The sequence below is a fragment of the Uloborus diversus genome, unplaced genomic scaffold, assembly GCF_026930045.1.
Source record: "Uloborus diversus isolate 005 unplaced genomic scaffold, Udiv.v.3.1 scaffold_14, whole genome shotgun sequence".
NCBI lineage: Eukaryota > Metazoa > Arthropoda > Arachnida > Araneae > Uloboridae > Uloborus > Uloborus diversus.
In genome coordinates this window covers 3,896,965-3,924,002 of record NW_026558098.1, presented here as the reverse complement: position 1 = coordinate 3,924,002, position 27,038 = coordinate 3,896,965, and the positions used below count along the sequence as shown (strand labels likewise).

Here is a 27,038-nt window from a genome sequence, read left to right as displayed (position 1 = left end):
AAAAATTAAATGCACATGTTGTACATACACTTATTTTTACATAATTTTCTTAAATAAAAAAAATAGACACTTTTAGGACCATTTTCTTGAAAATTATTCGATCGTTAAGGGGTTAACACAAGGAAGGTAATAATATTTCATTTTGATCATATATTTATTTTGTTCATTTAGCAACATTTTTACCTCTGCTCCTCCCTCATGTTTAAATTTGTGTTCCAGAAGCCATCGAGGGCCTGAAGGATGCCCTGAGTGACACAAATCAGATGCAGAATACGCCCTTTCTCCAGAGGTGCCTGAGGAAGTTGTTGAATTCGGCCGCAGAGACGGGAAATGCGGATTTTGTGAGGAACCTGCACAACGTCTTCATGCCCCACGTGGACAGAATGGTCTCAAAGGAAGTCCTCCTGGAGATGCTCATCAAGGTTCATGCTTACAAGTGAGCGAGAGGGTTCGATATCTTTATGTTGTTGTTGTTGTGTACGGCTATCTGAAATTCAATCCATAGAGATCTGGTGGTTCAGTACCAGTGTTGCCAGATGGTCAAACCCAGATTTCCCCAATTCCCTTCCAACTTTTCCCCAAAAAGCGATGTTCTCTACCAAAATTCCCCAAATTCAAAAACTATTTTTCCACTAATATTTTCATAAAATGAATCGACTTCCTCTAATATTTTTGTCTCTTGAAAAAATTTTTTTCCCCCAAATAGCCAAATTTTCTTATAAAATTCCCCAACTTTTTTTTCCTCCCATCTTCGCTTTTTTTTTTTTTTTTTTTGTCTTCTTTATCTTTACTAATAATAAAGCTGAAAGTCTCTCTGTCTGGATATCTCTCTGTCCGGATCTCTTTCTGTCTGTCAGGATCTCTATAACGCGCATATAGCGCCAAGACCGTTCGGCTGATTTTCATGAAATTTGGCAAAGAATTAGTTTGTAGCATGGGGGTGTGCACCTTTAAGCGATTTTTCGAAAATTCGATTTTGTTCTTTTTCTTCACTACTTCTTAACGCAAATTTAAATGCGAAAAAAATTCTTTTTTCCCGAGGTTTTCTTTTCCCCAGGTTTTCCCCAAGGAAAAAAAATTTCCCCAAAGAATTCCCCTCAAAACCCATTTCCCAAAAATTTCCCCAGAGAGCACCAGATTTCCCCAAAATGGGGAAATTTTCCCCAATCTGGCAACACTGTTCAGTACTAAACAAAGGGAGCAGGAAGGAAAAATACAATAAACGTATCCCACCAAAAACATTCTGTAAAAAAACTAGCCAAGTCTTGATATAGCTGCTTGTTTATCTCTAAAATGTAATGAAATCTTGACAAAGTCATGACAAGTCTAAGGTTCCTTACTGCGATTTCTTTATTATTATAGTAAATGTTGTGTGACTTGGCCGTTAAACATTCTTTATACGTTAGTGGGTACAAGTCAATTTTGTTTACACGTAATGTTATATCTGTTGTAACTACCTATGTTTGTTAAGCGAGATAATAGCCCATACTGGTATTGGTAATTGGACGCTAGTGTCTCATTTTCGGCTGTTGTTGATTGTGCAACCCATGCATTCAGCATTGGCAATGCTGACTTCTGCTCTTTTTGGCTTCTGCTGCTTTTTGGAGCGTCAAATCGACCACCGATCTAACATAAAATAGACGTACAGACGGACTTCTATCAATGATTAGAAGTCTTTCTGTACTGGAAATAATTTTTTATACTGTTTGTTCCAGGCTCGCCTATACATAAGTATTATTGAAATACTCAGCTTTATTAAGCCTACAATTGACTGGTTATTGAATCCATGTTTTCCAAGTGGCAATTTTCCATCGTCAATGGGTAGCGGTTCTGGCGACAGCTTTGTGCAACATTGTCATGGAGCACCTAGTTTTGTACCCTTGTGTACCCTTTAATGGCCAAGTCACACAACATTTACTATAATAATAAAGAAATCTGGGTAACCAACTACCAAGGCTACTACCGTATTTTCCTGCATATTATCCGCAGGTCCTAAAATCGGCCTGAAGAAAAAAAAGTTTCTTATAATCCGCGGCGGTGTGCAATCCGCGGATAATACGATTTAAAAAGATTTAAGTTTGAAAAGTTTGAATTTAACTTACCATTTGAGCAACTAAACTAAAAACATGACAAAGTAATTACTTTGAAGGCATAATCAAAATTAATCTGAAATATAATCTAAAATACAGTCGGACCTCCATATATCGAAGTAGCAAATTGCCGGAAAAAAAATCGATATATAGAAATTTCGATACACAGAAAAGATCTTATTTAATCTTAAAAATCTCCTAAAACATTAAAATTAAAGCTAATTTACGTGTATGAACCTCAATTTTTAATTGATACGAGCATCGGATTAAACAAAAGTTAGTAATTAAAAAAATAACAGAAATTACATTTTTGCACCAACCATACATCTTCATATTCTTCGGCTACATTGATCGCAACATTAGGGGATTTTTTTGGCAATGTAATCGAGAGAAGAGTAAAAATTCAATCTACGTAACTTGAATGATTTTTATTGAAGCTTAGAAGACTAGAAATGATAATCAACAAACGAAAGGGATAATTTGAAACTGATTTTACAGTGTTACTGGTCACAGCTAAGATTTGAAATAAATTTGAGGGAATTTAAGAACTTTAGAACGGAACAACGACTTAACTACACACTCTTCAACCTCAGATTTCTTATTAGATCCGTAGCAACCTTTAGTGAACACAATATTCTCCCTTAATCTTCAATTTTCATGAGACAAACAGTCTAAAGTGGAAAAAAAATGTACGAATGTCTCGAGAAACATTTCAATATATACGGATTTTTTCGATATATCGAGATTTTTTCGATATATAGAAACATTTTTTCCATGTAATGAACATAGAAATTTACTGTGATTTCGATATATAGAAAATTTCGATATTTGGAAGTTCGATATATGGAGGTTCGACTGCATAATGATTTCTTCTTGAAATCTTGATTATAGTACGCTAATTACTTGAAAAAACAAGGAGTCAATACAAAGGAGCAAAAGGTCTAATCTTTTGCAAACGGCTACCTATTTCACTAATCTTGCTTATTTTACATGACTTGAATCGCATAAGAGGAACATTCAAGCAACGTAAAATAACCAACATGCAGGCAGGCAGCGAGGAAGAACATGCATGCTTCGTAAAATAAACAACATTCAGTCAGCGTACAATCTCGATCAGTGAATCCTACTGTAAAAATATTGAGGATCAATGCGTTGGTGTTAAGGGGGGGGGGAAATCACAGATAATCCGCGGCTGCGTATAATCCGCACCTCATAAACTTTGCCTTTTTTAGCAGATAATCGGCGGATTATACGCAGGAAAATATGGTAGTACCATCTCTTGCCCCAAGACAGAAAAGGGGTTCACCTACCATGTGTACTGGTTATCTCCAAACTTTTAATTTTGCCACTTGCATCCCTTTGCTTCTCGCTGCCTCAACTGTAACATTGATGTTTCGTCCCCTGCCACAAAATACAGTCGGACCTCCATATATCGAAGTAGCAAATTGACGGAAAAAAAATCGATATATAGAAATTTCGATATGTAGAAACGATCTTATTTTATCATAAAACTCTCCTAAAACATTAAAATTAAAGCTAATTTTCGTGCATGAAACCCAATTTCTAATTTATACGAGCATCGGATTAAACGAAAGTCAATAACTGAAAAATTAACAAATTACATTTTTGTGCCTTCATACAATTTAATTTTCATTTTGACAACGTAATCGAGAGAAAAGTAAAAAATCAATCTACTTAACTTGAATGATATTTACTGAAGCTAAAAAGACTAGGAATGATAATCATCCGACAAAAAGAACAAATTGAAACTGATTTTACAGTGTTACTGGTTACAACTAAGGTTTGAAATAAACTCGAGGGAATTTAAGAACTCCAGAACGGAACAACGACCTATCTACACACCCCTCAAACCCAGATTTCTTATGAATTTCTCAGCAAACTTTAGTACACATAATTTTCTCCCCTAACCTTCATTTATCATGAGACAAACAGTCTAAAATGGGAAAAAAAAATCTACGAATGTCTCGAAATTTTTTTCGATATATAGAGACAGGGCCCAATACAGGCTGATTTTGCTACCGTTTTTCGGTACCTTCACAAAAATCTTGTTTTGAAATCGGTACTTTCACAAAAATCAAGTAATAAAATCAGTAGCTTCACAAAAACATCGAAAATTTCACAAAAATTACATTTATATGAACAATCGCTTAAACAGAAACCTTTTTGTAGTATTTTAACTAATTTTTTTTAACTGTTTCTCGCCTAAGTGTATTTATGCAATATTATCGCAATCTTTCAACGTCTATTTTGGGAAACCGTTTTTCTCATAATTTCCTATATCGTACACAGTACATAGCCTATTAAGCTGAAATTACGATGGTATTTTTCGTACTTAGGTTTTTAGCTCCCCCTCCCCAAAAAACGAAATCTGTTAAAAATAATACTAGATGACATTTACACTTTTCGAACTAAAATTTCACTTGTTCTACTTCTCTTTTACAAAAATTAGGATGCCTCTAAAATTTCTCAAAAACAATGCTGATAAAAAAAAAAAAAAAAAAAAAAAAAAAAAAAACCTTCACAAAAATAGGTAGCGAGAAAAAAGTCCTGGATTGGCACCTGAGAGATTTGAGACCTGAGACTGCAGCTAAAAAGATTAGGAATGATCATCAACAGACTAAAAAGAGAACTTGAAACTGATTTTACAATGTTACTGGTTGCAACTAAGATTTGAAATAAACTTGAGGGAATTCGAGAACTCCAGAACGAAACAACGACCTAGCTACACACCCCTCAACCCCAGATTCCTTGTGAATTTCATAGCAACCTTTAGTGAACATAATTTTCTCCCATAACCTTCATTTTTCATGAGACAAACAGTCTAAAAAGGAAAAAGAATCTACGAATGTCTCAAAAAAAAAAATCGATATATAGAGATTTTTTCGATAGATAGAAACAATTTTTCTATGTAATGAACATTGAAATTTGCTGGGATTTTGATATGTGGAAGTTCGATATATGGAGGCTCGACTGTAGTTTTCTGGCATTCTGTCTCACCGTTGCCTTTTCCCATTTCCTGAAGGGAAGACTTGGAGAGTGCCCTGGATGAGTTTCGGAAGTGCGTGCAGCAGCATCGTATGGCTCCCTGTCTCAACCTGATGCTGAACAAGTGCATCCTTTGCAACGACCAAGACACGCTCCAGAAAGGTACGCAACAAAAAAACTCCAATACTCTCGTTTCTGCATTTTTTTACTGTACAAAAACATCTAAAAGTGCCTCATTTTCGGAAAATGAGGTTTTTCCTATGCCTCCTGAAATAAAAGTTTTGAAAACTTGCCAATATTGTACTTAACAGATCTTTTTTGACTGTTATTGAAGACTAGCATTCCCGTCCCCGGCATTGCTCGGGTAATGGAATTAGCAGGGGTTAACAGTGCTTGGTGCACTTAGTTTCGAAAATCCCCTATAGGTAATAATTACTTATTACCTATAATTTTTTTCTAATTTTGGGAGGATGGGGCCCTTGGACTCCTTATATATATGCCCTTGTCCTTAACCGATCTTTAACTGTTATTAACGAACCTTTTAAAGTATTGATTATCTTTGCAAACACAGGCCATCCACATTTTATTGTTATACTTATGTTTAAGCAAGAACTTCTTTGTATTCAACATTTTTAGTTTTTCTTTTTTTTTTCTGGTGCTAAAATTAATAAGCTGCTTGATGAACTGACTTAGGTGCAAGCTACATAAAATTGGCCGAGTTGAAAAAAAGTCTTCTCCAAAATCGATCCCTGCTACTTTTAATGTCTGTCCTTCTGACTTTATTAACGGTTATAGCAAAGCAAACTTTTACAGGAAACTGCACTCTTCTAAATTCAAAAGGATAGTCCACCTGTGATGATGTGCTTAAAAACTTCATTTCTAGTTTTGAAAAAAGGGAGGCAAAAGACAGAAACATTTTTATTTGACTTGAGAAAAACCTCGAATAATCACGCGAGAAACAAAAAATTATCAAAATTAAATTCTCTATCGACCAAAAGTTGAGACTAAATAATGATTTGAATGGAGGAAAGCCTCTGAAAATAAGGGATTTAAATTTGAATGACAGGTTTTAATTCCACAGAATTTAAGGGGTTTTAATTAATTTCTCCTAAACTAATTGATATTTCGAAAAATCATTTCGTAGTGGATACTTTCATAATCATGTGGACATGCCTGCCAAATTTCAAGTCTGAGGCTTCAGCCGTATTGGCTGTGTGTTGATATATATATATGTTATCTCAGGACATTGATTTTTATATATTAAGATAATCTTACCTTATTCTGCTGCTGTTTTGGACGTCTTAATTTCCATGAATGTGATGGTGCAAACTCTACACACAGCACTAAAATGTCACAGTATTTGATTAAAAGCATAATGTTTATTTCATCTTTACGAATAATAAAGTCTGTGTGCCTGGATATCTGGATCTTCTACACACACATGCATACGTACCGCACCTACACGCACACGCATGCAAACATACACCTATACACACACACGCATGCAAACATACACCTATACACACACACACGCATTGCACACACACACGCATGCATTCTGCTAGCTTCATGGTTTGCATAACAGCTGCATTTTCAAGAGCCATCTGGTATTTTCTGTTCATTATGATTACTAATTCTAAATTCAAAAGCTTTGAAATAAGATGGAAAGATGAAATACTTTCAGAATTTAATTTGCCAAACAAGTTTTATTTTTGCAAAGCAAAACAGAGGGATTTTTTAAACTTCAAAACCTATTGTTTGCTTCTGAAAAGTTGTGCGGTTTATAGAGAATTGCGTTATATAGGTCGGAGTTATAACGGTCTTCTACTGTAGTAGAGATAGACTAGGGTGTCATGAAAAGGTTGTTATATGCATCAATTACTACTCATCTGCTCTCAAAACCAACCCCAGCAAAATTTTGTACTTCTTTTTTCTCTTTTTTCTTAAAAATTTTTTTTTTATTGCCGCTGTAAGTCCCATGGCTGAAGGGCGCCCATATAGGGGGAACAAGGGGAGGGGCTCGAGCCCCCCCTCCCCTTGGAAATTAGAACTTCCTTGCTTTTAGTACTTTTTTCTTTGCCTAAAATATAAAAATATTTCTTCTCCAGCCATCAATGAATAAATAATTAAAAATGTCAAATTTTAATGACTCTAATCTGTCCTGAAATCTGCCTCCATGAGGAAAATATCCTGCTAAACCATGGTTAAAATTTTGCTAAACCATAGTTAAAATTTCTGAGCCCCCCCCCCCCACCCTTACAATTTTGCATATGGGCACCCATGCCATGGCTTTCAGTTTTTCTTTTTCCTCCCCCTCTGACTGTTCAGTCCCAATCGCCGCCTCTGGTAAGAATGCAATATAATTTTACATTTTAAACTTCAAAATTCTGCTTGGTTGCTATAATTCAACGGAAATAACTATTTTTTGCATTAAATATTATAAATTTGATGGTTGCAAGGGTATCATGACACATAGTAGCACATAAAATCATGACATACATTACAATATATAGTACTAGCTGCGTTGCCCGGCTTTGCCCGGTCTATTTTGAAAACAAAAATTGCGTCAAGAGACGTATATTCAACAATCAGGCATAAATAAAAGAAAAAAAATCATCATGCAAAATTTCCCCTCCAAACAATGACGACAGATATTAAAATACTTTTAAGAAAATAAAATGAGAATGATGGATTTAAAAGCGTAACCATGGAAACACAAAATAAAATAAGTTGAAGAATTGAAAATAAGAAAGATGGAAATAAACAATGGATTCAAAAATCGTTACCGTGGAAACGCAAAATAAAATGGTTAAAAACTTGAAAAGAGAACAGATTTTTGAACTTCATTTAATTCGCTTGTAACTTTTTTTCTAATGGAGATAGAGGGTTCAACTTTCGACCATGGGTCGAGTTAGATCTGGAGTAAAAAAAAAAGCTATTTTCAATGGTGTCAAAAAGAAAATTGTAGGACAATTCCTTCGCTTTTTATTGATAGATTTAATGAAGAAAGTAGTGCCTAAATTTCAGCTAAGCCTAAACAAATTCGAGCTAAAAATGTAAATAACTCCCGCCGTAAGTAAGTTAGAGCATTGAAAGAAATTGCGTAGAAAGCGGGAAATTCTACTCTTTCTAACGATATGTAACATTAATATGTGCAAGTAATTTTTCACTCCCATATTCGGGAATTTACGTGAAAATTGGGCCTAAATGGGAATAAAAAAAGAACTATTCATCGAATTCTTTTCAAACTGGCCTGCAAACCTTCTTAGAGCTTAAAGGAACAAATTGTGAAAATTTGTCACACAGACGCTTTTTGGAGACTTCATTTTATACTATGTAAAGATTAAAACATAAATTTATGTTGATATCATGGTTGCCACACTTCCGTCCAAGGGACGGAATTCCGTCTTTTCAAAACTTTCGACCATCGGATTTTTATTTTCCATGTTCAAAATGGTTTTTATAGATGAAACAAATCTTTACTTTTGAATCTCTCACTCTCAAAAAAGGTCTTATTCTTCTGATGACAAAAAACTGGCCCATCTGCTAAAGTTAAAAAGATGAGCTGTTTTTTTCCCCCAAAAAATAACTAAATAAGTCACTCAATCTGTTGATTTCAACCATTCTTATCTTAATCTGGTAAATTTTATTAAAGTTATTATCACAATGCATCTTATAGCCAAGAATCTCATACCTGAATTTTTTTTAATTACTATTTTTTTGTATGAAATATGAACTATTTATGTAACATGAACTATAAAATCTGAAGCTTTTTTTCTGCAGTAGCAAATAGTAAGTTTTTTAATTGTATTTTATTATTAGGTTCTTTTTCTGCTTTTACCTCCTAAAAACCTTGGACAATGATATGTTATTTTTTTATTTAGGTTTTAATTTTTACTTAATCTTACAATTTGGTTTTACTATATAGTTACAGCATCAAAAATTAGCATTATATATGTCTAAAACATCAAACAAACTAAGCGCTAGCATTTTGGTGTCGCGAAATGGAGCCACGCGCTTTTCAGTCCTGGCCAATTTTTAGAGTGGTACCCATGGTTGATATTAGAGTGATAAATTTTTAGAGAAGACAATATTTATTTTTCATTGTGTAAGGAAGTAAACAGCGCATGTCTTTAATGTAGTCCACAGAATGTTTCGGATAATCCGAGTTTTCAGTAATCCGAGGTGGAGCGAGCCCCAATTACCTCGGATTTTCGAGACTCTACTGTATTTTGTTTTAACTGTACTTTCATCAACTCGGACATTGCGGACCCTCTATTTGTCTGGATTAGGGAGGTTCTACTGTATGACAGAAGTGAAGTAGAATGTCCTCTTTTGCAAAACTTGTTAAAGTACGTTCATACCGCCATAATGTGACTAAATCATAAATAGGGCAAATTTCCTTTCTTCCTACTCAGCCCATGTTTCTGCCTCTGTCACAGACAATTGCCAGGTGTCGTGTCCTGATGATGTCGAGAAAAGTATGCAATGTAATTATTGTGCGATGAGGTTTTATCAATGAAGTTATCGCACCGATGACTAATTTAATTAGTGCCCTTTTGAATTGCAGAGTGTAATTGGAGTCCTTTTCAGACAACAATACCTGTGGTTGAAATTATGTCTTTTTATTTCCTCCTTAGTGATATAATACAGTGATATCCTTGGCGAGCTATTTGCATATGAAATATGAAATTGCAAAATTAGTTCTCTCGAAGCATAGATAATTTAGTAAAACATGCAAAACCATTATTGATAAATTTGTAATATGACTAATGGAGAGTCATTTATGCAATTGAGGTTTCAGTAATTTGAACTTAAGGTTTGCAGACAAAGTTTACGATTATGAAATGCATAATCGAGAGCATTACGACAAACGGCCGACTCGGCTTGACTATGAAACTAAAATATGGCGCCTTAAAATAGAGAGAGAGCAACTAAGCTACAGAAGCAACAGATACATAGTCAGCCAGAGTCATTTGCATGGATTACAAGACATGCATTTGAGATGCGCATTTCCCGATGTTAGAACGGCGGCCAATCAAATGGAACTTCGTCATTTCATGACATAAGGCACGCACGTGTCTAAGATCGGGAAATACGTTACAAACATTGAAATTAGCATTTGTGACTTTGCAAGATAAAAGAAAATAGGGATTTAATTAAAGCCAAATATATCAAAATAAATGTGAATTATTGATAATATTATTTGGAATTCCCAACAGTAATTAATGCAACTTTTGTTCTTTTCCAGTTCTCAATCTAACCACATCTTCTTTTGGTGAAGTCATTGCAACAAGCGAACTGGCGGCAGCTCTGGTCGAGACGGGGAGGAGGGATCGAGCGCTAGAGGTCGTAGAGGTCAGTCCATAGACTAATAATAAGAGTAGACCGAGCTATGGCAACCCTTTTGCTGCTCATAAACCAAACCATGTGACTAGTGGATATCCTAGCAACAGCGGGCGTTGATCGTAGCACACGATCGAAATAAAATAAATAAAAATTGATGGAACACGGAAGAATGATCTTTTATGGAGTCCGATTTGTAAATTTGTTATTCTAAGTTGTTAATATTTTGTTAATATAGTGAGTTTTTGTTTAGAAAGTATTGTGCATTTTCTTTTGTCAATTTCAATAACTCTCTAAACAATTAAATATTCAAGCGCTCAAAAAGAATCGGCAAACGGTAAGATTTTTACCTACAATTTCAATTTAAGAAACCGATTAGTACATTTTTGCGTTAACGCAAAACGTTTACGCCATTACGTTTACGCCAACGCTGACGTAGTAGTTCCGAATGAAATAAAAGTTACTGAAAACTGTGACCAAAAACTATTACTGGTGTCAAAATAATGCATAACTAAAAAAAAAAAAAAAAAACTGTTCAATCTCTGCACTTGGAAATTTTTTTTTAATGAAAACACATTGTCTTAAAATACATGACGAGTGTCAAATTATAGATAATGCTGCCATCTAGCAACCATGCTGCCAACGTCTTCGCCAAGCCCTTCCACTAGTCACGTGATACATCTATGAACCAATTTTCTTCATCAGCAAGAATGAAAAAGCTCGGTCTACTCTTATTATTAGTCTATGGGTCAGTCATTCCTTTTGTTTCCGTGACTCCGAAAAAATGGCACAGTCACTCGGCTGTGTCGCTGACTAGATTGCTATCCGGACAAATGACAAATTCAAAAGTTATGACTAGCCGCATGCAATGTGCCCAATTAGGCTGGTCTAAGTCCAATTATCAATCCCAAATTACTAATAAAATTCTTCTTAAAACTAGAGTGGAATACCGAAAACTGCCAGCCTGAAATTTGGCGATGAGGTCTGAATTCCACGACACAAAAATGTATTTTATTAATCAATTTTTTTTAGCGTAGGTAAATAAATGCTATCATTTTTAGAGAATCAAAAGTTGTATTATTGAAACAATTTAGTGAATAATTATAATTTAAAAAGAATGTTATTTTTTGTTTCTGTGATTCCGAAAAAATGGCAGTCACTCGGCTGTGTCGCTGACTAGATTGCTATCCGGACAAATGACAAGTACAAAAGTTATGACTAGCCGCATTCAGCGTGCCCAATTAGGCTGGTCTAAGTCCAATTATCAATCCCAAATTACTAACAAAATTCTTCTTAAAACTAGAGTGGAATGCCGAAAAACTGCCAGCCTGAAATTTGCCGATGAGGTCTGAATTCCACGACACAAAAATGTATTTTATTCATCAATTTTTTTTAGCATGGGTAAATAAATGCTATCATTTTTAGAGAATCAAAAGTTGTATTATTAAAACAATTTAGTGAATAATTATAATTTAAAAAGAATGTTATTTTTTGTTTCTGTGATTCCGAAAAAATGGCAGTCACTCGGCTGTGTCGCTGACCAGATTGCTATCCGGACAAATGACAAATTCAAAAGTTATGACTAGCCACATTCAGTGTGCCCAATTAGGCTGGTCTAAGTCCAATTATCAATCCTAAATTACTAACAAAATTCTTCTTAAAACTAGAGTGGAATACCGAAAAACTACCAGCCTGAAATTTGCCAATGAGGTCTGAATTCCACGACAAAAAAATGTATTTTATTCATCAATTTTTTAAAAATATAATTAAATAAATAATAATAAAATAATGCTAAATATTTTAAATAAATGCTATCAATGGGTAAATAAATGCTATCATTTTTAGAGAATCAAAAGCTGTATTATTGAAACAATTTAGTGAATAGTTATAATTTAAAAAGAAAAAAAAAACTTTATTAGTGTAAACTAACAGATTACAATGGGGTTGTATCCTTCAGTCAAAGGTAGTACTTTTTTGTCACTGAAATTGATAGAATAAGCAAAAAAAAAACATGGACCCAGAAAATACTTTCATTTTCCCAACAGTTATTTTTTAATTTTTTTTTAACTGTCCAATCTTTCAAACAAGACGTGGTCTTGATGACGTCACAAATGATGCTCTTTGGCGCATCTTTCTACCACGTTTCCACGTTATGATAATCAAGCAGCGAATTAAAATTGCGCTCTACGCTTGCTATCAACCCTATCGTTGCCAATACACGTGAGTAAAGATGCAAATTAATTATTTTGGACCGTGAATGGCAACATTGAATGGCATTTCATCATTTGTGATGTCACACGACAGAAGCGTAAACGATGAAAGAGCACCGATTTAAGTATTTTTCTAAAAATATTAAACTTAAAGCAATTATTTAAAAAATGGTCAGATTCTATGTTTTTAAGCATGCTCTTTCAGAAAAAAATACTTTTAAAATTTTGGAAATGACCCCATTGATGAAATTCACTGAAAGTTCCAGATATAGTTTCTTTTTTTAGCATATTAATTCATTGTATATTTTTGATATTCAGCCATTTTTGCCACACATTTTTGTATTATAGGAGCAAAAAATTATTCTCCTGTGTTTTGTTGGCATTACTATTCTGTTTTAATAATTAAAAATGATTGTTATTTAATAACTTCAAAAATGACCATGGCCGAAAATCTACACAACCTTAATTCCCTAACTGTGCAGATATTGAGCTCTACTATATTCACACCTTGCATCTAGCGGCTACTTTTGGAAAACTATTCCAAATGCCTAGAACTCGAATGAATTAACCATTAAAACGTCCAAAACATCAAGAATCTCTTTGTCAATGTTGTGTAAATATCACTTCAGTTAGTCGTATAGCTGGATACAGGGGTGCCCATCCCCCCGAATTCAATGGCGCAAATCCCCCCCCTTTCCAAATTTTTCTCAAAACTCTTTCCCTTTTTTATTTCTCTTTTTTATTTTATTGATTTTTTGAAACATTTTTATTTAAATTATTTTTAAAAATATTTTTTATTTAATTTATTTTAAAAACATTTTTTATTTAATTTATTTTTTTAAAAATATTTTTTATTTATTTATTTTTAATTATTATTATTTTATTTGAAAAGTTCTGTGCTACGCAAATGACACACACACACACACACATGCACAGTTCAATAAAATTAAATAAATAATTTAAATTAAAAATAAATCAGTAAATAAGTTTAAACAAATAAAGTTAAAAAAATTTGAAAATCCCCCCCCCCCCAATTTTGATGGTGCCACTTGCGCCATAATCCCCCCTTGTGGCCACCCCTGGCTGGATACATAATGGAAGATTCTGATTGTGTCCTTTTTTCCTTGCTTCAGGTACTGCGAGACAGACCCAACCTCAGTCATATCGAAGAAATATGTAGAAGGATGCACAACAGAAACAAGGTACAGAGATTGCTAAACATTTATCTGTGAATTCGGTTTCAACTTTTTTGTTTTATTCTTTGTAAATGCTTTTTGGAGTAAAAAAAAATGGGTACAGTTCTCTTATATGCCTGTGTTTCTGCATGACACTTAAACATGCAAACACTCTCTACAAACAGGTGCGTGCATGGGAGGAAAGGAGGGAAACCTATTGGCCCGAGCCTGAAGGGGCCCCAATGTTTTTAAAATTAAGGGTGAAATATTGGGGTAAACAGTAGTTAGGGGGCGCGGAAAAGTCATTTGTGATGAACCCCAAAATTTCTGTGCACCCCACGCCTACAAAACATGGTTATTAGACTTGGTTCCAAATGGACTGTTTTGTTAATACAGCAGAATACCTTTATAACGCCGACCTGTATAACGCAATTCTCTATAAACTGCACAACTTTTCAGAAGTAAACAATAAGTTTTGAAGTTTAAAAAATCCCTCTGTTTTGCCTTGCAAACATAAAAATGGTTAGGCAAATTAAATTTTGAAAGTTTTTCCTCTTTCCATCTTAATTCAAAGCTTTTAAGGGAAAATTAGTACCTACAGTAAAAAGAAAATACCAGCTGGCTCTTGAAAATGCAGCTGTTATGCAAACCATGAAGCTAGCAGAAGTGCAGGATTTTGATTGTGAAACATATTTATTTGTGAATAACTCATTGTAATATTGGTGCTCTGATACTCATTGCAGATAAAACTCAATCTGAAGGGCTAATATATAGATATATTCTGAATATTAGTTTCAAAATTTGTGAAATGATCTATATAACGCAAAAACCTGTATAACGCAAAAGCTCTGGTCCCAAGGTGTGCGTTATAACGGTCAAAATCATAGTCCTTGGACGTTATAAAGATTAAGCTTACGTTCGACGAGCACGACCGTTCACAACCGGTTAGTTAATCACGTGACAGCTAATGATCACGTGCTCCAATCAACCAATCAACTGCTTAGAATGGTAACCGGTTGATCATAGAACGCTGCAGTTAGTACCGGTCGACCGGTGAGTTTCGTCGAATGCAAGGTAAGTGAAATAAATGAAAAGTTACTGGGGTGGTTCTTTTTCGGTGGTTCCAGTCCGTGGTATGAAGAATATGTACTGTTGAGAGTGACTTGTTCCCGAATTAAAATAGAAGGGCCGGTTCTGATCCTATGGTTTATGTGCTTATAGCGCCTTACAGGGGAGACCTCGAAACAGTCGACTCGACTACTGACCGATGTATGAACGAACTGGCGACGACCATTTTCACTCATAGAGCAACTGTTAGGCATAAATGCCTGTTAATAACAACAGTAAATAATCCTTTCTCATCACCTCACAACACCAATAGTAAAAGAATGTTTTTCCTTACTTATAATGTATTACCAATCATTCTGTATGACTGGGGTAAAAGACTCTTATCAGCACTCGTTCACATTTGTCGAATCGACCGAATGTTCGGTTTCACTTTCGTCCACCTTTGGCGGGAACTCCGTAGTGGATGACGTCACACGGAAGCTTCTAGAAGGAATCTGATGGCACGTGTGCTTAACCATAGCAGTGACGAGTGTTCGTTCACGTGACTCGGATATGCTAATGACCCAGGGGATATTTAAACTGCTCGCGGCTTAAGTTCGCTCTCTCTTTGATTATCTCTCGTCGCTGTAAGCGGTCGCTCGATCGGTATTCGAACTTGCTTGTTCGTGCCGTTCGCCCTTTATTAGAAATGATGAGCTGGAGTTAGCTTATTTCCTAATGGGTTTACTTCGTCGAAGTTTTTAGTCGATAGTCATGCAGTTTGCATTGCAATATTAGTAATCTTGTGCAAAAGTAGCATGGGGAGAGATTATGTTCTTAGTATTTATTTTTATCATTTACAGCGTGTTTTAACTATTTACGTTATTGTTTAAATAAACGTCATGCAAGTTAGAAATAGTTTGTTAGTCTTATTTCAGAACTCACTCTGCTAGTATCAAAGGAAATATTGGGGAGATATTATTAGATTAGAAATTCTCCCCAACAGCAACTCGCACTTTTAACCAGTTCACGGTGTATGACGTTTAACCTCATCATTTGCATTTCGGGGTGGAAACTCTCCACTCATGTGAAAAATTCAAATGCTTAGTTATCGCTAGAAGAAGAGTTGTCATGTTTTGTGTGTTTTTAATTTTCAGGTGGCAGCCCTAGAGCAGTTCGTACACGTCACCAAAGGACTGACACACCTCAACAGAGAGAGGATGTACCATCTTCTATTGTCATTGCACGGTGAGTGGGTGTGACAGTTTTCATTATTTGAAGAAAAAGTATGATTTTTTTCGCTAAGATTGTTTTGATTCAGCTTTGTGAAATTGACAATGTCTTGCTCATATTTCCATGAAGCTTTGAAAGTACAGTCGGACCTCCATATATCGATACTTCCACATATCGAAATTTTCTACACATCGAAATCCCAGCAAATTTCTACATTCATTACATAGAAAATTTGTTTCTATATATCGAAAAAATCTCTATATGTATCGAAATTTTTCTTGAGACATTTGTAGATTTTTTTTTTCCACTTTAGACTGTTTGTCTCATTTAAAATGAAGGTAGGGAGAAAATTATGTTCACAAAAGGTTGCTATGAAACTCATAAGGAATCTGGGGTTGAGGGGGGTGAAGATAGGTCGTTGTTCCGTTCTGGAGTTCTTAAATTCCGTCAAGTTCATTTCAAATCTTAGTTGTAACCAGTAACACTGAAAAATCAGTTTCAAGTTATGCCTTTTGTCTGTTGATTATCATTCCAAGTCTTCTTAGCTTTAGTAAAAATCATTCAAGTAGATTGATTTTTTTACTTTTCTCTCGATTACATTGTCAAAACGAAAAACCCCTCATGTTGCGAATCAAGTTGAACTGCCGAAGAATGAAGATGTATGAAGGCGCAAAAGTGTAATTTATGTTAATTTTTGAATTCTTAACTTTCATTTAATCTGATGCTCGTATAAATTAGAAATTGGGTTTCATACACAAAAATTAGCTTTAATTTTAATGTTTTAGGAGATTTTTGCAATAAAAACAGATTGTATTGAAATTTCTATGTATCGAATTTTTTTCCGGAAATTTGCTACTTCGATACGTGGAGGTCCGACCGTAATTCCTGTTTTTGACTTTTAATCTATTAGTGAAACTAGACCCAAATGTCATGCTACATGTCCAAAAAAAGAAAGTAAAAAAGACAGTCAAGTGTAACATAATTGTTGGCTTTGTTTATGAATTATAAAACGATTTATAAATTCTGCCTTCCATCATCACTTAAACAAAAATTAGCTTTATGAGGAAGTTGCAAACTATGCAAACAACTATAAGCAAATATTAAACTGCTCGCTGAGTGCATCCAAATACTGAAGTTGCACTCTTATTAGTAATCAGTGGCAGATGTAGGGAGGGGTTCTGAAAGCAGCAAATTCATACTAGGGTAACAACCCCAGCAATTGGCACTTTAAGAGTTTACATGAAATACACCGCCAGCTCAGTCAATTCCAGCCGAGGATTGCAGTTTTGTGCTTATTGGCACTCATCAGCCCGGCATAGGACTAAATGAGCTGGAGTTTTATGAGGTGCAGATTATACGCAGCCGCGGATTATGTGTGATTCCCCCCCCCCCATTAACACCAACGCATTGAACCTCAATATTTTTACCGTAGGATTCACCGATCGTATGCCGACTGAATGTTGTTTATTTTACGAAGCATGCAGGTTCTTCTTCGCTGCCTGCCTGCATGTTGGTTATTTTACGTTGCTTGAATGTTCCTCTTGATGATTCAGGTCATGTAAAATAAGCAACATTACAGTGAAATAGGTAGCCATTTGCACAAGATTAGACCGTTTGATTCCTTTGCCTTGACTCTTTGTTTTTCAAGCAATTAGTATACTATAATCAAGATTTCAAGAAGAGATCATCATATTTTAGATTATATTTCAGATTAATTTTGATTATGCATTCAAAGTAATTACTTTTTCACGTTTTTAGTTTAGTTGCTCAAATGGTATGTTAAATTCAACCTTCATCTTTTTACGTCGTATTATCCGCGGATTATACGCCGTCGTAGATTATACGCCCTCGTGGATTATACGCGGTCACGGATTATACAAAGCTTTTTTCTTTAGGCCGATTTTAGGACCAGAAGATTATAGGCCGCACGCGGATAATAAGCAGGAAAATATGGTACCATCTTTTACCCAAAAACACAGAAGAGGTTTTTCTAATATTTGTATGATTATCTCCAACTTTATCATTTTGGTACTTACATCCCTTTGTTTCTCACTGCCCCCTTTGTGAATGACCCCTAACCTCCATTTTAGAAAAATATCACTGGAAAGTCCATTTTGTGTACTGTATATACTCGCCTTTAAGTCCACCCCCCTATTTTTAGGGAAAAAATCGAAAACCTATAAGTTGAACACCTTACTTTTGGGGGAAAAAAATCGAAACCACTCCTATAAGTCAAGTCCCTACTTTTGAAAAAAAAAACAGAGCGTTTTCCCGCTAATTTTGAATTTAAACGTTATAAAAAAGAGAAAAATGAAATGTAATGAACATTTTTATCTTAAAAAACGTCCAATTTTTTTTTCTTTTGCACCAAAAGGATTCACTTTTCTGATCGCAATTTTTGTAAAGTGTTCGATGTTGCTGTTACGAATTTTTTTAATGGTTGCTTTTATTTTGATTTTATATCAATAAAATTTTATGCTGTAACCATATTATATTATTTTTTAAAAAATGAGCTATAATTTCAGACTATCGGGAAAATTTGCGAATACGGCGATCCCCGCACTTTTCGTGTAGTCTCCGTTTACTGTAAGTATTAATTCTTTATTTCACAGTCAGACCATGTAAAATCATAGAAGACTGTTTAAGTATTGGCTTCTTTAGCATCTGCCTAAAAGATTTGGGCTTGAATATGGAAAATGTTCACACTTTCGAGTGTTTTTACTTCCTTTTACGAAAAAGAAAGTGTTGTATAATATATTCAGACATAATTGGTCTTGCCATTTAAACAACCCTCTATTGTCATCATAAATATATACGTATCAATTTTCTCATTGTTTGTCTCACTGTCCGGTAGATGGCGCCACGAGTGGGCATCAACTGTGTTTTTTCTGTGGGATATAAGAAGTAAGATCACAGAGGGTTTGTGTGGTATTTGGTGTGTGGCTTTCTCGTAACATGGTGTTTTTTCTTTTCCTCATGTCCGAATAGTGTGTGTTATTTAGAATATTCACCTTACAGGTATGAAGTTAAATGTTCATCCATCCTGTTTCGCAACGTACATTGTAATTTCTTTAACTTACCAACTATTTTAGACTTTTAAATAAAAGCTTTTTATAGCAGAAGTATCTTTCCTTGTAATGTGTAATATTCACTCTGCTTAGTGTTAGACAGTATTAGAATATGTCAGATATCTTCGCTAATGGCGTTTGATATTCTGTACATAACAGAAAGTATTGTATTCGCAAAAAAATTTTCACTCAAAAATCGGCCTTAATTTCCATTTTACTCACCCCCAAATGAATGTTGAGTTTCTTTTTTCGACCCAACTACACGTACATATGTACCTAAGAACGTATAGACACCCGAAATATCCGTTTTGAAGTTTCCCGAGTTAATTACAACGAGTTTTCTCGTGATGTCTGTATGTACGTATGTATGTGCGTATGTATCTCGCATAACTCAAGAACGGTATGTCCTAGAAAGTTGAAATTTGGTACGTAGATTCCTAGTGGGTTCTAGTTGTGCACCTTCCATTTTGGTTGCATTCGGGTGTTTCTAAAGGGGTCTTTTGCACCTTTTCGGGGGGAATTCATTGTTAATTTCGATGCAAACTCAAGTGGTATTATAATTTGGTCGACGCTTGGCGATATATCGCCAGTATTTTGGTGCCAACTTGGCGACAAATTTGGCGATTTTTTTTAAAATCTGGTTTCAATTTGGCCACTGTTGGTGATATTTAGAGAGTAAACTATTGAATCACATTAAAACTGCCAATAATGAGAAAATGACATAAAAATTGGAGTAAAAGGAAGTCATGTGATGCACACATCGGCTCGTTTTTTTGTTTTAAATCATTCCTTGGATATAGTTAGTTTTTTAATTTGTTTATTGTCAATAATGTGGTCCGGTTGAGTAATGCGTGACTGACAGTAATGTATTTTTCCCACAGGAAAAAATCAATCCAGGTTTCAGACTGGATATCGTGAAAGCTATCGAGTATGCTTCATTGCTGGTGAAATATGTTATAATTTGGCAGATACTTGGCGATATATCGTCAGTCTTTTAGTCACCAAGTTTTGTCGCCAACTTGGCGACAAATTTGGCGTTTTTTTTTTTTTTTTTAATCTGGTTTCACAGTGGCCATTTTTGGTGATATTTAGAGAGTTAGAGAGAGTCACATTAAAATTGCAATAATAGGGAAATGACATTAAATTGGAGTAAAAGGAAGTCATGTGATGCACACATGAGCTCGTTTTCTAAGAATAAATTAGGCAAAATTTCCAGAAATTCTGCCTCACGTATAAGTCGACCCCGTAACTTTAAACATATTTTGTAATAAATTTCTCAACTTATACGCGAGTATATACAGTAGAACCTCTCAATAAGGGACACTAAGGGGACCGAAAATTTTGTCCTTTAAATAGAGGTGTCCCTTCTTCGGAGGTATATGAAATGCTGCACGCATTATATTAACAACGTATAATTTCGCTCTAAACATAGCATTTAAGATAAAATGCTAAAAATAATTTAGAAATTGAATGAAATTTAAACGTAATTAAATTTTAAATGCTATTCTTATAATAATTAAAATTTAATGAAAAAAATTGGTAATGCTATAGTTTTGTAACATACAGGAATTATTTTGAAGTAATTCCATGACTGAACATGAATGTGTATGAACTTGTTTGATTTCATAGAATTTAAAATTTAATATGATGTAATTTTCAATCAGTGTCCACATTTCAAGTTTTTTACACGAAGCTATTCATAGGCCGTTGATTATCCTTTGGCTGTTAGCCTATTTGAAAAAAATACTAAGTGGAGAAAACATGCATGCAAATTTTGGCAAGAATTTTACAACAGTTATATTTGTACACGTTATTGTCAAACTTTCATTAGTTGAGCTTTAGATTCTTAAATTCCAGTAAGTTCAATACTTTGTATGATGCATTTATACGTTAGTTGTTGTAAGTTTTCTCTGTAACTGTCCCTTAACCCATTAAACGCCGCTATATAAACTACATTAAAAAATCTAGAAAAATTTACTATTTTCATAAAAGATACTTATTAATAGTACAGTGCAGTTGAAATTTTCAAAAAAACTGCAACCGTTTAGAAATTATAGGTTGTTCCCGTAGTGGGAGCTTTGGCGCTTTGAAGGAGGAAAACATCCGCTGCCTCAACTGCGTTTCTACCGCGTTCGGTTTCGTTTCTACTTCTTTTTCGATCGCGTTTTAAAAGAGCCGCGTCTCAAATATTATATTATTGTTCTTTTATATATTTCATTTGCATTTCAAGCAAAAAGAGAAGCACTAAAAGTAAACAAACTATAAATAAAAAGAAAAAAAACTTACTCAATTTATTGATCATCAACATTTTTTTTTTGAAAAAATCCGGTACAGTATTGATGCAGTATTACATTGCATTTTTTACCCGCCTGGTTAGAGTGTTCTTTTTACACTATTTACATCGAGATTGTTTTTCCGCGTTTATAATAAAATATTTTACTTCATCAAAACTTACAGTAGAGTTTACTGGTTCGCAAGGCCCTGACTGGGAATTTGCGTAATCTTCCTTTGAACTTTTCATTGAAGCTGTAGTTATATACCTTAAAAATGTTAGATATGTCATTTCCCCCTGGAACTCTTTGTGCATTCTCCAGTCTGCTACTACAGACATATTTCGTGTGTTCGTAAAAAAAAGGCCACCACCATCTTTTTCTTTTGATACGAGGCCTGTACGTACTTAGAGATTTATCTAAGAGATCATACCACCCATATTCTTATTATATGAGGAAATTAAATGCGGTTGAGGCAAATCCATTCTCTTTTTTCTTCAGAACACCATCTTTTGACAATTACTACGGGAGCTTCTGTCTCAAAATTCGAAGCTAAACATACTATTGTGTTATCCTTCCATTTTACACACTGATATTCTCACAGTTTGAATGGATTCGAAACACCCTCTTTCACTTGTTACTAATAACGTACTTTTCAGTCTTTTAGTATATTTTCTCTTATCAGTCAAACTATCTTGAGAATGGTGGAAACATTAGCAAAACATAGTTCCAAGAATCCTTTTTCGAAAGACCCGAAAGAAGTACACGTGCTTCGTGACGTAGGTTGCCCCTTTCTGCCTAGCAGAATTCCTTTCTTTATTGTAAGCCCTCGCACATAAAAGAGGAAGAATGCTACCGGTCCCCGCCAAAGCTCCCTCTCCGGGAGCAAAAATTTTAAGCGCTTCTAGCATGGCTTTAAACTAATCGTTTCATTCCGGGTTTTTCGTATGTTATTTGCTAGAATATTTGCTTTAAATATGCAGAGCACTTGAAACAAATTAAGAATCCAATAATTTAGATTTTTTTAGTTTTTTACATTTTTGTAAAAAATGCAAAGTTCCATTTTTTGAAAAAAAGTAGAAAAATGTATAAATTCAAATTTTTTACTGAATTTTTTTTTGTAATCTACTCCGTTTTGTTAAAATTCACATGGAATGTTTTGTTTGATAAATAACTCAAATTTCTTTAGAGAAAAAAAATTAAAGTAGATGTTCCCGCAATGGGAGCTTTGGCGCTTAATAGGTTAAATAGAGTGTCCCTTATTCAGAGGCAAATACATGGAGGTCCCAATTTAAAGGGACTGGGACCAGAAAAAATGTCCCTTAAATAGAGGTGTCCCTTACAGGAGGTACTACTGTACAGTATTTATACAAAACTTGACTCCTATCTTTCCAGCCGACAGAAATAATGTGGAACAGGCATCGAGGGTCTTGAAATCGATGCAGGAGGAAAATATAAGTCCCAGCCGAGAGACAACGAGAATGATTCATGACCTCTACCGACTCAACGGCAAGAGCATCCCTTCGGACCTAAGGGACAAGATGTCCCAGGGGGAGCCAGAGGGGGGGAATCAGACCGAGTCCCTGACCTCTGACTACTTCAAGGAGAAATTCATGGAGCACGTCATGCAGGAGGATGCCACCAAAGCTCTGGATGAGCTGAAGAGGTAATCAACAGCATGGCTGTATTTAAGGGGTGGGTTTTTAGGGTTTAAACCAGGGTTGGCTTTTTGCCGGCAGAAACTAGTTTTTGCCATGCCAGTGGCAGAAACTGGTTATAACCGGTAAAAACCGGCAGAAACCGGCAAAAACTAAAAAGTGTCTTTAATAACTCAAGCAATTACTGAATGATATTCATTTAAAGAAACTAAAAAAAATTATCTTCATTTCATCATTTTAAAAAATAAAAAACTATGCTAGTGCCCTTGATTTAGTTCAAAAAAGGAACTTTTTAATTGCAGATGCTTGTAATATTTGGATTAATCTAACAGAGGACAAAAATCACATGGATGCTTAGGAAAGAGGAGTGACATACAGAATTAAAACAGGAATCACTGATTGTAATTTGCTTCCTTATATGCTTCATCTCTATTGCTTGTGATTGAAATTATCATGTGCTTCCAGAAGAAAGTGCCAGAACTTTACTTGCCAATATTAAAGTAGATTTTGTACCTAATGTCACAGCTTTGCAAAACAAATTGGCCCCATTTCTCAAGACTTATTTTTCCCAGTCAAATTTTTACCACTACTCCAGTTACTACATAGTGGACCCGTTTTAAAAAATATACAATAGATGAAAGTTTCACGAATATTGCTTGTTCCTTGATGCATTGCCTGCTAGCTCTTCTGTTGCAAAAATAATCTAAAGCTTCTCGTTTGTGCACATTAAATTGAGAAAACTGTTTGGATTTTTGAAACCACCTTTTCTAAGAGGCAACTGCAGTTTCCAAATAATGTAACATTTGATTTTGAATTGTGATAATATTGCAATTAAATTGTGCTTAGGTTTACAATTAATTATTTTTTTAATTGCATTTTCTATTAAGTTAATAATTGTCATTTTATGAGTTTTTGCCAGTCTCTGCCGCAAATGTGGCAGAAAGTGGTTTCTGCCTTGCCGGTTTAAACCGGTTTCTACCAGTGGTTTTAACCACCTTGGCAGAAACTTGCCAACCCTGGTTTAAACCCTCTCTGAAGTTTTTCAACAGTATTCCAAAAATTGCACTTTATTACACTTTTTTTTTATTTTTGCTGAAAAATGAAATTATTACTGTTGAAGAATTGCACCACCTCAGTGTTTTATGTTCAGCATTTATTTTTAATGTAGTTGTTGGCAGATTTAGATAAAATGAAAAGCTTTTTGATAACACAAAGCCTAACTGGAAAATTTTCTGCAAATAATTATTTTGCCTAACTCGCCCTTGAATAAAAAATTAAGTTTATATTCAAATATGAAAGAGACAAAAAAAAGTGCTTTGAATCATTTAATTTTTTTTACAATAACGTATAGTTTGTTTACATAAAAAGTAGTCGAAAAACTTTGTACTGCATAGTGAATAAAATATGACAACGTATATAAAGTACAAATTGAGAATGGAAAAAGGTTAAAAAACCAGCAAACAGCTGTTTCGGCACTCTAAAATACAAGTGCCATCATCAGTGCATTAAAAACCGTTTCCGGTACTGCTCTCATATCTTTTACAACTCGTCTCTCATTCCATTATTCGCCTCGACTGTGTTTTAGTCGGGTGAACCTGTCTTCGTTTTTAATGCACTGATGATGGCACTTGTATTTTAGAGTGCCGAAACAGCTGTTTGCTGGTTTTTTAACCTTTTTCCATTCTCAATTTGTACTTTATATACGTTGTCATATTTTATTCACATATAGTTTATTTTTCACCAACTGAAGAAAACTGCCGAAACCATTATTTTTTTTTATACACATATGCTTTAAAAGGCTTTTGGAAAAAAACTTTAACAGAAATAAACTCTGGGATTTGCTTAAAAATTCCCTTAAAAAAAAAAAAAATCAACGTTAGAAGTTAGAAAAAAAAATTCTGCAGAGCCAACCATTTTCTGTGAACGCCATTCGCGCGTTCGTCTATATTATGCAAGACTGGTTGTTGGGAACGTCATTTCTTACATAGCAATACTACATTTTCCTTCAGATTTCAAATACCTGATGCAAACAAAAACATTTGAATTTGAAAGCGCCAAATTCTTATATAACTTATTTTAAAGGTGTCAAAAAATGTTAATTTGAGAAGTGTGTATATTCGAATGTGCATGCATGAGTACACGTATCTATTCTTACAAGTTCAAAAAAGACTTTGAATATTTAGCAGAGGTATTATAGTGTTCCCATCAAATGTTTTTTCTCAATTCAATAGATGTCTCATCTTTTACATTTGCTCATGCTAATTCCCTTAAAGCCAACCCTCCTAATTTAAGTAAACTATTGTAACAAAAATCATTATAATAAACGAATGAAATGGAATTTTATTGATCATATAGGTTCACGAGGAATGTGTTTGGTAAAACCCTCCCCGAATATATGCTCCTTTACTAAATTATTTATAATTATTTAAATTATTTTTGATGAAATAGTGTAGTGTTTACCCCAAGCATTTTTAAGGGGGGGGGGGGATGCTCTGCCTTATTTAAGTTCAGGTTCAATGGCACCCTACTTCCTTTTCTGCATTTCTCAAAATGGCCTGTTTGACAATTTGAAGTTTTAATAAAACTTCATCATAAAAGCAAACTTTTTTTTCTTCAAAAGGCCGAGATTCATCCGAGCGTGGCCTTGAAACGTAATTACCTTGTTTCCCACGTAATTTGATTTGAGTGTAAATCTGAAGTTTTAGCATTATCTTGTTAAAGAGTAAAAGCTTTAAAAAGAAATCAGTATCAAAAAGTGATTATTAAAAAAAGTAATTACTTTTGAAAGATACTTGAATTTTGCATTCATAGAGTAACAAAAAGAGAAAAAAGTACCCTTTTCCCTACAAAATTTCTATTCAAAGGTGCCCTTTCAATTGAATTAAAATGCCCTTTCATCTCGAAGCACTTTGCCCTTTTTTTGGTCAAGGGGGCCCTCTATAGTGTTTAGTTTAGCTACAGATATTAGGTTAGTTTTACGTGGACAATTATGGGGTTATAAAGTGATTGAATAAAGCCAAAACAAAGATTCAATCAAAAAGTGTACTAGGGCTGCTTTTCCAGTGTGGAGCCTTCTAGAATAGCCTTAACCCATAGACTAATAATAAGAGTAGACCGAGCTTTCCCAAACTTGCTGATGAAAAAATTGGCTCATGAATACATCATGTGACTGGTGAAAGGCTTGGCGAAAACTTTGGCAGCATGGTTGCTAGATGGCAACATTATCTATCGTTTGGCACTCGACATGTATATTAAGACGTAATGTGTTTTCGTTATAATTTTTTTCCAGGTGCAGAGATTGATTGAACTGTTTTTCTTTTAGTCATGCATTATTTTGACATCAGTAATTAGTTTTTGATCACAGTTTTCAGTAACTTTTATTTCATTGGGAACTGCTACGTCAGCGTTGGTGTGAACGTAATGGTGTAAACGTTTTGCGTTAACGCAAAAATGTACTAATTGGTACCTTAAATTGAAATTGTAGGTAAAAATCTTACCGTTTGCCGATTCTTTTCGGGCGCTTGCATCTTTAATTGCTTAGAGAGTTATTGAAATTGACTAAAGAAAATGCACAATACTATCTAAATGAAAAACTCACTATATTAACAAAATATTTACAACTTAGAATAACAAATTTACAAATCGGACTCCATAAAAGATCATTCTTCCGTGTTCCATCAATTCTATTTATTTTATTTCTCGCGGCCGTTGATCGTCTGCTACGATCAACGCCCGCTGTTTGCTAGGATATCCACGAGTCACATGGTTTGGTTTATGAGCAACAAAAGGGTTGCCATAGCTCAGTCTATTCTTATTATTAGTCTATGTTGTCAAGTGTATGGAGAAGAGTGTATGAGCTCCGGGATGGTGTGCAGATGGGTCAGGGACTTTAAAAATGACCGAACAGACGTCCACGACGAAGCCCATGCAGGGTG

General features: G+C 34.6%; 1 protein-coding gene across 1 annotated transcript in view; it reads left to right on the top strand.

The window, feature by feature from the left end:
* Window positions 1–27,038, top strand: part of LOC129232843 (leucine-rich PPR motif-containing protein, mitochondrial-like) — a gene marked incomplete at its 5' end in the record, with an annotated part of 80,443 nt that overhangs the window by 49,051 nt on the left and 4,354 nt on the right. The window contains 6 exon segments of the mRNA XM_054866942.1: window positions 220–436; window positions 5,134–5,258; window positions 10,348–10,454; window positions 13,786–13,854; window positions 16,032–16,122; window positions 22,841–23,111. Coding sequence (XP_054722917.1) covers window positions 220–436; window positions 5,134–5,258; window positions 10,348–10,454; window positions 13,786–13,854; window positions 16,032–16,122; window positions 22,841–23,111 — 880 coding nt within the window.